This window comes from Grampus griseus, assembly GCF_964374135.1.
Source record: "Grampus griseus genome assembly, chromosome: 20".
Taxonomy (NCBI): Eukaryota; Metazoa; Chordata; class Mammalia; order Artiodactyla; family Delphinidae; genus Grampus; species Grampus griseus.
Genome location: NC_139014.1, coordinates 21554863 through 21566847, shown reverse-complemented (window position 1 = coordinate 21566847; position 11985 = coordinate 21554863). Strand labels below are relative to the sequence as shown.

The 11985-nt window shown below is 46.8% G+C and overlaps 1 protein-coding gene across 1 annotated transcript; it reads left to right on the top strand.

Annotated features, from left to right (window-relative positions):
- The first annotated feature begins 802 nt into the window (after positions 1–802).
- On the top strand, positions 803–10775 carry PSMB3 (proteasome 20S subunit beta 3). Its single transcript, XM_082679137.1, has 6 exons — positions 803–933; positions 1252–1436; positions 3541–3648; positions 7268–7445; positions 9640–9734; positions 10665–10775. Exons 1-6 carry the CDS (start codon positions 931–933, stop codon positions 10711–10713), a joined length of 618 nt encoding a protein of 205 aa, XP_082535263.1. The 5' UTR covers positions 803–930; the 3' UTR covers positions 10714–10775.
- Positions 10776–11985: the final 1210 nt, after the last annotated feature.

The window sequence follows — 11985 nt, the reverse complement described above, 5'->3', positions numbered from 1 at the left end:
GGTGGTAACTACCCGTGTCGCAGTGAGCCGAGTCAATGGGAGTGAGCCTGCGACAGCGCAGAACTCGGAAATTCCATAACCGGACTAAAGAAGTCAAACCCAAAGAAGGGTCCGGATCTGGGGAGGGGAACAGGCGGGACGTGCTCGCCTCCCCTCCATTGGCTCGGGGGTGGCGGAAATCGTCGCCTGCCTCCTCTGGATCTTAAAGTTGGGGAAGCCCGTGATGTCCCTCTTTAGGGTGATCTGATATTGGGGATACGTGAAGTCGACCTGCTGAGAGTCCCCCAAAGCAGAACCACCCTCGGCTTCCAAACGTCCCCTTTGCAGCCCAATCCCTGCAGCCGCTGAATACCCGCGACACCCTCCCTGTGCCCCTCCCTCCTCGCAAGAGTAAATACGCACTTTACGGGCACCTCTTAAATACTAGGCACACGCCCAGTGCATGTCCAGAGCCTAGCATGGTGCCTGGCATACAACAGATGTAAGGATTTCTGGAATGAATAAATGAAACAAACTTCATGAGTAATATGCCCGACCCACACAGCGTGCTCTTAACCAACCCCGTGGCCCTTCACTGGAGCCAAAGGCCCTTATCTCGGGTTTCACTAGCCCACGTGGGCGCAGACTCCGGCCGGCGTCTCCTGCGCCCAGAGACTGAGTCCACCGCTATACCAGCTTGCACCGCGACGCCGGGCTCTTCCGCACCGAGAGTGACTTTTCACTTTGCGCTTTCCTCACCTTGGTTTTGGCTTCTCAACCAAACTCCTGTCTGATGACTGACAAAGATATAGAGCCAATAGGAAGCCAAATTGTCCCGGAAGGGTCGGCCTCCCAGCCAATAGAGACAAAGCAGCGAGAGTGGTTGCGCAGTGAGGCCCGTAGCAGGTTTGCTGGAATTGTGGCTATTGGAGGTCCTAATACGCGGCAATCATGGTGAGGTGGGGAGCAAGGAAAAGGGACACGGGGTAGGGATTGAGGAATGGGGAGGGGTGTCATGGGGAGTTTGGGAGGCGTAGAGGCCTGGTGGTCGATTGAAGGAAGCGGCTCCAGTTTGAAGGGGGAGCGGACCGCGGTGAGGACCGAGGCAGGGAATGGGGCTCCTCGCAGCCTCCCAGCGTTAATCTCAGAGCTGGAGTTCAGGGCATCCAGGCGCCTCCAGAGTGGAGGACGGTGCGTACAGGAGCCTCCGAATCAGGAGCTGCGCCGGGCCGCGTTTGGCCCCGCGCGCTGAGCCCTTCCGCTCTGTTTTAGTCTATTATGTCCTATAACGGAGGGGCCGTCATGGCCATGAAGGGGAAGAACTGTGTGGCCATCGCTGCCGACAGGCGCTTCGGGATCCAGGCCCAGATGGTGACCACGGACTTCCAGAAGATCTTTCCCATGGGCGACCGGCTGTACATCGGCCTGGCCGGGCTCGCCACCGACGTCCAGACAGTGTAAGTGTCGGGGGTTCCCACCTACACCCAGGCTTCTTCTTGGACCATTCTTGCCTAGCGGCTCGAGTGGCGTGGGTGTTAGTCATCTACTAAACAACATCAGTGAATCTGAGACTTTGCCGAACACCGTAAGCGATAGAGTGGTATCCTAACCAACTTAGCAGCATTTACTTTGTGCCAGACACGGTGGAAAGCACCTTACATCCATGGACTTTAATCCTCTTAACCACGTTACCATGTTGTCCCATTTTGCAGATGAGGAAACTGAGGGTCACAGAGAGTGTATTGCCCAAGATGTAAGCTAATGAATGACCCCCAGGATCCCAATCTCTGAGGCCAAAGCCCATGCTCAGCCCCTAAAGAACTTCAGGTCTAGTTGGGAGAAAAGGCAGGCATACAGAAAGATAACTAACCCATAATAAGATAACTAACCCTTATTAACTGCTAGAGCAGTTACTTAGTTGACAGTGGTTCTGTGAGAGAAGGGAGAGTCTGGGAGATGAAATAGGTGGCTCTTGTGATGGTCCGGGTGTGAAGGTTGTGGTTCTGATGGGGTGGTGAGGTGGGAAAGGAAAAGAAGGCATTTCTGAGAGTTGTTGCTGACCAACCTTAGTGGCTACTTGGATATTGTGAGGCCAAAGAGTTAACCATTGAAGTCGGGGTTTGTGTCTTTTTTATTTGTTATTAGTATCTATTCTAGTACTTGGCATGTAGGCAATCCAGAAGTGTTTTAAAGGTGATTTCTGTTTTGAGCATGTTGACTGAAATACGGGAATTGGGAAGACTGGTTTTAGGGGAAAGGTGACGACTTTGATTTTGATACCAATTTTAAAGGGACAAGGCAAGCCAAGTAGAAACATCTTCTGAGCAGTTGGGGTCTTGAGATTATATCTCAGGGCTGGATAGGCATTGGTGATTTGTTAAATCTATGGGAACAGATTCTGGAGAGACAGAATACACAGAGGGAAAAAGTAAGCTGCAGCTCCAGAGCTGAACTGTATATTCAGCAGTCAGTTGGGGAAGAAGAGAGGCCAGTGGAAAAGAGGGTCAACGTTTCAAGAGGGAAGATGTGGTCACAGGTGGCCTAAGGAGCAGCAGTTCCTGGACTTTGTTCTTAGAAGATTGATAGTTCACTAAGGTGGGTGGGAGCTTGTCAGAAAGTTTTCTCTCTCATTTCCCTTAAACCTCTCTAAAGTCTCAAGAACATGTATTTTGGAAGTTCTTCCTGAAATCTAACCCAACCAGCCCTTTTTTTCCATTGTTGGTGGAATCAGAGAATGACGGCTTAGCATTCCTGTCAGTATGAAGGCCCCCATCAGCCTTCCTCTCTCCAGTCACTGCTGTTCCCTTCACACTATTTCCTTTTCTTCAGGAGCCTCTTCTCACCGAGTTTGCATGTTTGTGGGCAGTAATTGCTACCTTTGCTGGGCCTCAGTTTCCTCACCTGTATGATGCTTAGGTTGTGTCTAAGGCTCTTTGTTCTGGTGTCCTGTTACTCATTGCTCTGCTTCCAGCATGTATGTCACTGGTCTGTTCCCTGCAGGGCCTATCCCTGGGCTCTGAGATGGGACTGGAGGAGGTGCGGCCTACTTTCTTAGGCGCCTTTCAGTCCATTAGCAGCAGCTGCTGCTTATTAACACCCATACACTATCTCACAAAATAAGGTGACTTATTTTGTCCCTATCTTAGGGATGGAAAACTTAAGTGGTAAGGTGAAGGCTTAGCCCAGGTCAGCTCTCTCAGTTCACTGCTCTTTCTCCTGTAAGCCGCCATCATTATGTCTGCAGGCAGACTCCTACCCAGAGTGTACTGTATAAGCTATTCCTCAAAAAAGTGGGGGGAGAATCCACTTCTTAACTCCCCTTTTCTCACCCTAAAAAAAAGTATGAGAAAAAGGGTTAGCAGAGTGGCATGTTTATGGGTAGAAGTGTTGGACAAGACTGAGAAGCGGATGTGAGGCTGGACTTCTGGTAAGAAAATCAGAAGAAAATCTGGCAGATGGGGAGGAGTCTCGGCAGGGGCTGGGATTGTGTGTCTCCATGAGGTGGACACCAGGGGACATTCAGCAATGACATACTAACTCACTTTTCTCCTTTTACCACAGTGCCCAGCGCCTCAAGTTCCGGCTGAACCTGTATGAGCTGAAGGAAGGTCGGCAGATCAAGCCTTACACTCTCATGAGCATGGTGGCCAACCTCTTGTACGAGAAACGGTGAGTAGAAATGTAGCCTGGAACTCGGGGAATGCAGAGACCTTTGATTGGGCAAGTAGTATGGAGGGGGGCACCCAGGAAGGAGATTCCTCCTCCTTGACTCATTTCTTATTTGCTGGATAGTATCCTTATTTTCTGAGTCTTTTCTGTGGACCTAACAACCAAATAGGAAAGAAAGGGCTACTTCAGAAGAAGACAGGGAATGCAAGCAGCAAGTGAAGTTGCTCCCAGGAAACAAAATTAACGCTACCAAAGTGTGCCCTGGCGTCTCCCAGCCAGGAGCCACCCTTACCCAAGAGCTTATTCTGTTGTCATTAGATACTCTGGAATACACGGAACCTGGGAATTGTGTATGTTAACTTTTGACATTTGAGGACTTTATGATGAGAAAAGAAGGGGCTCCTAACTGTAGAATTCAGTGCAGAAGCTGGAATGAAATTGAAGGGAGAACCCTGTAGGTACTTTCCCCACCCACCTCTGGGCAGAACTGGGTGGCAAATGGGAATGTAAATTGATACAGCCACTATGGAGAACAGTATGGAGGTTCCTTAAAAAACTAAAAATAAAACTACCATATGAGCAAGCAATCCCACTCCTGGGCATATACATGGAGAAAACCATAATTCAAAAGATACATGCACCCCAGTGTTCACTACAGCGCTATTTACAATAGCCAGGACATGGAAGTAACCTAAATGTCCATCAACAGAGGAATGGATAAAGAAGATGTGGTACATATATAAAATGGAATATTACTCAGCCATAGAAGGAACAAATCTGTGCCATTTGCAGAGACGTGGATGGACCTAGAGACTGTCACACAGAGTGAAGTAAGTCAGAAAGAGAAAAAGAAATATCGTATATTAAAGCATATATGTGGAATCTACAAAAATAGTACAGATGAACCTATTTGTAGGCAGAAATAGAGACACAGATGTAGAGAACAAACGTATGGACACCAAATGGGGAAAGGAGGGGTGGGATGAATTGGGAGATTAGGATTGACATATATATACTACTATGTATAAAACAGATAACTAATGAGAACCTACTGTATAGCACAGGGAACTCTACTTAATGCTCTGTGGTGACCTAAATGGGAAGGAAATCCGAAAAGGAGGGGATATATGTATACATATAGCTGATTCATTTCATTGTACAGCAGAAACTAACACAACATTGTAAAGCAACTATACTCCAATAAGAAAAGAAAAAAATGGCCATTAAAAAAAAAAGACTGGGTGGCAAGAAGACAGGTTAAGCTTTTTTTCTTTCCTTTTTTTTTAACTTTTTATTTTGAAATAATTTTAGACTTTATAGAAAAGTTGCAAAAGTACTCTTTAGCTTTCAAAACTAAGTTTTTGCCATTTCCATACCTGGAGCAATATTACTGTCTTTTTACTATTAAAAAATAAAACAAATGGTTACCTTTTTTTTAGGTTTATGTTAATATCCTCAGCTATGAATTGTCTGCCATATGTAGTAACCATGTTTATCAAAATCCCAAATTGAGAAAGGCTTAACAAAAGATCTTTTTTTTTTTTTTTTGTGGTACGCGGGCCTCTCACTGCTGCGGCCTCTCCCGTTGCGGAGCGCAGGCTCCGGACGTGCAGGCTCAGCAGCCACGGCTCACGGGCCCAGCCGCTCCGCGGCATGTGGGATCTTCCCGGATCGGGGCATGAACCCGTGTCCCCTGCATCGGTAGGCGGACTCTCAACCACTGCGCCACCAGGGAAGCCCCAAGAGATTTTAAAAAACTGGTTCATGGGGGTGGGGGGAGAGGTCTTTATTTTTCTTTCTTTTTTAATTTAGGTGTAATTGATTTACAATATTATATTAGTTTCAGATATAGGGAGGAAGTCTTACAAAGTTGTACAGATTAACTCACATTTCGGTATATATTTAATGGCTCATGTTTACTTATAATAAAAATACAGGACATTGAAGCTGACCTGGAAAATTCTAGATTCTCAGCTACTGTAACCAGGGGCTTTCTCTACAAGCCCAACTGAAATCATTGATTTTCCAGCAGGATAGGCTAATGCAGTGATTTGCAAAATTGAGCCATGTACAGACCCTTTTTAAAGTAAATAACTTCTCATGGACCCCAGAGAATCCATCCAAGCACCTCTGTGAAACACTGACCTTTAGGTGGTACCGTGACATCGACACGACTGGAAGTACAAACGCAGGCCCTGAGCCATGTTGTATTTAGTTTTAAGGTTGTTACCCAGATAATACAGGACATTCTTATATTAACTTTGTTTTCAGTTTATTGAGAGGAAAATACAAAATTTAAGATTTGTTAGAGAAATTTGATACCTAGGGATCTGTTTGAGAAATGCCAGATCAAAGCACGCTACTCCAACCTCTTCCTCCACCTTACAATTATTATTTTTTTATTTAGAATTATTTTTTTACAGAGTTGTAACTTAAGATCATGCCCGTAGAAATTACTGAGAGCTGATATAAGACATGGAAAATGTCTGTTTACTTACTGTTTCTGTTGAGGATAGTGGCTATTACTTTTTGAGTATTTTCTGTTTTCTATTTAAATATCCCTAAGATTGATTCTTCTTAAAGCTCAGTGTCTAGAACAAGTTTCTGATAAGCTATTATTTCCTAATGGCAAACAATGAAAATAACCCAGCTCACTGAGTATCCTTCTTTGCTTTGTCTGCTGGGAGACTCAGAACAAAACTTTGTGTTTTGTCTGAGTGTCTTGTATTCTTGATTTTGGGGTTGTTTTTTTCTTTAGTTGGTGCATAGGAAGGACTTTTTTTTTTTTAATTAATTGAAGTATAGTTGATTTACAATGTTGTGTTAGTTTCTGGTACAGCAAAGTGATTCAGTTATACATATATATACATATTGTTTTTCATATTCTTTTCTATTATGGTTTATTACAGGATATTGAATATAGTTCCCTGTGCTATATAGTAGGGCCTTGTTTATCTATCTTATATATAGTAGTGTGTATCTGCTAATCCTAAACTCTTAATTTATCCCTCCCCACTCCCTTTCCCCTTTGGTAACCATAAGTTTGTTTTCTATGTCTGTGAGTCTGTTTCTGTTTCATAAATAAGTTCATTTGTGTCATATTTTAGATTCCACATAAGTGATATCATATGGTATTTGTCTTTCTTTTTCTGCCTTACTTCACTTAGTATGGTAATCTCTAGGTCCATCCATGTTGCTGCAAATGGCATTATGTTTTAGCTGTTTGGTTTTATTTTTCAGTGTTTTTTCTACAAACTGCTTCAAATCCTTTTTTGAAAGGAGTAAAGGTATAGGTGTATAAATAGAAGATTGAATGGTGATAGGACCTGGATGAGATAGGACCTAGGGAGAGTAGGTTAAAAAAACAACAACAGAATTCCCAAAGAAAGGAAGAGGAAGAGAGGGTCGGGGTGAGGAGGATATGAAGGTAAGTGTCAGAGAAAAGAAGAAAAAGTCTTAGAGCATTGCTAGATGCCAGGAGAGGGGGAAAGGGGATTGTCCCAAACGGGCCCTCCACTTTCCTCCCTGGGTCTGGGCCGGGGCCTTGTCTGAACAGGCCTGAACAGGAAAGTGAATGTTCTTGAGCTCCACTTTCTCTCTCTGCTCCTGGCCCCCACAGGTTTGGGCCCTACTACACTGAGCCGGTCATTGCTGGATTGGACCCGAAGACCTTTAAGCCCTTCATTTGCTCTCTAGACCTTATCGGCTGCCCCATGGTGACTGAAGACTTTGTAGTCAGTGGTACCTGCACTGAACAAATGTACGGGATGTGCGAGTCCCTCTGGGAACCCAACATGGTGAGTTGGTGGCATGGAGCGGGGCTGGGTTCTCAGGTGCCCGCCCCTTGGCCATCAGGGGAAAATGTGTTTACCTGGCAGGTAATGGGAAGAATGGTGCAGGTAGGAAAGAAAGCCACAGCTGCTGAGCCTTGGAAGGGCATCCAGAAACTCCATCTGCCAGGGCCTTGGCTCCCAGGGAGAGCACCTTCCATGAAGAGACCTCAGTCAGATACAACAACAAATAATTCCCCACGTTGGGTTTACAGGGTTCTCATATCCATTCATTGAACACACATTTAACAAGGTATAGGGTTAGGGGCAGCTCAGAAGAATGGGCTGTGGAGTCAGGTTGTCTGGGTTGGAAACCCAGATCCACCTACCATCTCATTAGTTACGTTCAGGGTAAGTCACTTTACTTCTCTGTGCCTCCACTTCCTTAGCTGTAAAATGGGGATAATAACAGAATCTATTTTATGAGTGGTGGTGTGAGGAAATCACCTGGGAAGATTGGAACAGTACCTGACAGGGTCGGCTGTTGTGCCAGCTCTGCCAGGCTCCGGGGGAGCCAGATAGTCTGTCTTCGAGGGCTTATTGCAGCCTAATGAAATAAGACAGACCCACAGATACCTGCTGAAATGAAGTTTGCCAGGAACAGGAGGAAAGAAGGGGCCTGGCTGGCAGAAGGAGCAGCCTGTGCAAAGGTCAGAAGTACAGGAGGGGCCCAGTGTGTTCAGTGACTGGAGAGAGCTTGCTGTGGCCGCTGGCGTGTGGGCAGAATGTGGGGTGAGAGGAAGGAGGAGAGTGAAATCGGGATGAGACTCGGAAATGCCTTGGATGCCACGCCAAGCAGTTGGAACTTTTTTTTTTTTGAATTTTATTTTTTATATAGCAGGTTCTCATTAGTTATCCATTTTATACATATTAGTGTATGCATGTCAATCCCAATCTCCCAGTTCGTCCCACCACCACCCGCCCCCCCCACCCCGCTTTCCCCCCTTGGTGTCCATACGTGAGTTCTCTGCATCTGTGTCTTTATTTCTGCCCTGCAAATTGGTTTATCCGTACCATTTTTCTAGGTTCCACATATATGCGTTATTATACAATATTTGTTTTTCTCTTTCTGACTTCACTCTGTGTGACAGTCTCTAGATCCATCCACGTCTCTACAAACGATCCAGTTTCGTTCCTTTTTATGGCTGAGTAATATTCCATTGTATATATGTACCACATCTTCTTTATCCATTTGTCTGTCGATGGGCATTTAGGTTGCTTCCATGACCTACCTGGCTATTGTAAATAGTGCTGCAACGAACATTTTGGTACATGACTCTTTCTGAATTATGGTTTTCTCAGGGTAGATGCCCAGTAGTGGGATTGCTGGGTCGTATGGTAGTTCTATTTTTAGTTTTTTAAGGAACCTCCATACTGTTCTCCATAGTGGCTGTATTAATTTACATTCCCACCAACAGTGCAAGAGGGTTCCCTTTTCTCCACACCCTCTCCAGCATTTGTTTTTTGTAGATTTTCTGATGATGCCTATTCTAACTGGTGAGAGGTGATACCTCATTGGAACTTTTTCTTCTGACATGGTGTCAAAGGCAGTAAGAGACCTGAGGCACCAGAGGCCTGCAGGTCGGTGTGGCACTGAGGTCCTGAGCAAAGAGAGTGGCAGTGGGGGAGCGGGGCAGCCAGAGTCTAGAGTACTTGGTCACTTAAAACAGAAGTGAGCAAGGTGGAGATGCTGAGGACACTTGAGTTTTCTAGCTAAGCCAACCAAGATAAGAGGATGTGGTGGATGCAACAGGTTTGGGGGGAAATGGGTTCATGGTTGGACAGGTTGAGTTGTGCAATACTTCTGAGCCACCCAGGAGGAGAGTCCATGAGACAGCTGGTAAAGCACATAGGAGCCACGGGGATTCTTCCCCCATTTTACAGAAGAGGAATTGAGGCTTAGCGAAGGGACATTGACTTGCTCAAGGTCACAATGCTGGTTAGCGGAGGAAGTGCAGGGCTTGAACTATATCTTACGTAACCTTGCTGCCTTCTGAGAAGGAGGTGAGGGGGCTTCTCGCATCCAGGGAACCATCCCTCACTCCAGACACGGGAGGGGCCAGAGCTGGGCACCTTGAGCCTAGAGAAGAGAGAGTTAATGGGCCAGACCAAGTGAGGGTCCAAGGCTCTGGGGATTGAAAGGTTTCTGCTCTGTCGGCAGGACCCAGAACACCTGTTTGAAACCATCTCACAAGCCATGCTGAATGCTGTGGACAGGGATGCGGTGTCAGGCATGGGAGTCATTGTTCACATCATGTAAGTGTGCACTGGGAGAAGTCTAGAAGCTCTGCAGACACGTGCCTCTCCCCTCCTGCACAAACACCCCATCTTCCCAGCCCCCTAGTCAGCTATGAAATAAGAAGGGTGCTTGCAGCAGGCCTGGAATAGCAGAAATCCATGCTTCCTAAGGGTGGCAGCTAAGGTGGGAGCCTACCCAGATTCCCCTGGCCTCCGTCTGGTGAGGCTCTGTGTCCCCGAGTCTCCTCCCCTTGCTCACAATAGACATTTCTTTCCTTCCTGAGCACTGTCCCCAAAGTCTCAGGGACCTTTGTGGGGATGAGCCCCAGCAGAGCTACTGCAGATTGATCAGAATAAATCCTGGGTGGCTCCTGTCCTCTCCCAGCTCACACCAGCATGGAACCCACAACTGTGTGGTGTGCTGAGCCCTGGGAGTGTTTTCCAACCCCCCAGCCGGATGCCTGACTGCCACCCTCTTTCCCTCTTGCTTATTTGGGGCTGTCACCAGGAACCTGGTATCCTCCCAACAGCTTTCCTTGGGAACCTCCCAGAACAAGCATTTGGACCCTTTTGTTATGGGGTAACCTGCTTAATTACTGTGAAAAACAGGTTGGGGCTAATACAGACAATTTACCACCCCAAGGATCTTTTCCCTTCACTGGAGTGAAACACCTCACACCTCCTTCCTAAGTTACTTGTTCTCTAGGCCTGGGGAGCTCCTTCCCTGCTTTGGAGCGCTTCACACTCCAGCCCTGAATCATCCCAACTCTTGACGGCTCCACCTATGGAAGTTTCTCCATTCTCCCCTTCCTCACCACAGGCCAGGAAAACAAGCTAACATTAGTGTAACGTGGGCAAAACAGTTAACCCCAGAGTTAGGACAGCTGTCCTAGTTTGTTCTGCAGTCTAGAATGGGTGTAGACGTTCTGTGACTTTCTCCCTCTGCAGTGAGAAGGACAAAATCACCACGAGGACACTGAAGGCCCGGATGGACTAACTCTGTTCTTCCCAGAGCCCACTTTTTTTCTTTTTTTTAAATAAAAGATTTTCTTTCACTCCTGCTTCTTTGAGTGTTTTACCACAGATCTCTGTCCCCAGTTGGGCAGTTACAAATAGCTACTCGGGGTATAGCTCAGCCCTCAGGTTTTCTTGACTTGCAGCGTGCTCCACCGGTCCACCAGTGGGGATAGTATCTACAAATCACTTGTTGGGTACCTGCTGTGTGCTAGGCCCTGCACAAAGTGCTTTACACATTCTAAAATTTAATCATCATATTGACTCAAGGTAATATACATTAATTATCCTTGTTTAACGAGTTAAATAACTTGCCCAGGGCCACTTTGTGATAGGGCAAAGATGTCAACCCATGTTCCATTTGACTCCAAAGCCTAGCATCCTTTTTACTCAACTCTCGGAAAACGCTTAAATCTTCTTTGTTTCAGGTAGAAATTTGGCCAAGTGTCCATAAGTAATATCCTTGCACATCAGTGTTTCTTTTTTGTGTGTGTTTTTTTTATTTTTTATTTTTGGCTGCGTTGGGTCTTTGTTGCTGCGCGCGGGCTTTCTCTAGTTGCGGTGAACGGGGGCTCCTCTTTGTTGCGGTGCTCAGGCTTCTGATTGCGGTGGCTTCTCTTGTGGAGCACGGGCTCTAGGCACGCGGGCTTCAGTAGTTGTGGCACACAGCCTCGGTAGTTGTGGCTCACGGGCTCTAGAGCACAGGCTCAGTAGTTGTGGCACACGGGCTCAGTTGCTCCGTGGCCTGTGGGATCTTCCCGGACCAGGGCCTGAACCCGTGTCCCCTGCATCGGCAGGTGGCTTCTTAACCACTGCGCCACCAGGGGAGTCCCCACATCAGTGTTTCTTAACCTTAGCTGCATATTAGTCACCTAGGGAGCTTCTAAAACACAGGTATTTTGATCCCATCCCTGATTTATCTGGCCTTTTAAAGGGGCTGGGGCACCTCTTTTTTCGAAAAGTTCCCCAAGTGATTCCAGCTTGCAACCTGTAGCAGATGCCCTAATAAGCAAGTAGTTCCTAAACTTTAGCCTCCATTAGACTCTGGGGGGCTTGTTAAAGCAGGGGTCCCCAGTGCCTGGGCCTCGGACCAGCGGGCGAGCGAGCGAACCTTCATCTGCCGCTCCCCATCGCTCGTGTTACCGCCTGAACCATCCCCCACAACCATCTGTGGAAAAATTGTCTTTAATCCCTGGTGCCAAAAAGGTTGGGGGTCACCGTGTTAAAGCACAGTTTCTGATTCAGAGCTGCAGAA

Bases quoted from the DNA above. Each gene is read 5' to 3' on its own strand.
- PSMB3 (XM_082679137.1), top strand. The intron at 3,649-7,267 runs GTGAGTAGAAAT...TGGCCCCCACAG, and splicing joins AACCTCTTGTACGAGAAACG to GTTTGGGCCCTACTACACTG. The intron at 7,446-9,639 runs GTGAGTTGGTGG...CTCTGTCGGCAG, and splicing joins CCCTCTGGGAACCCAACATG to GACCCAGAACACCTGTTTGA.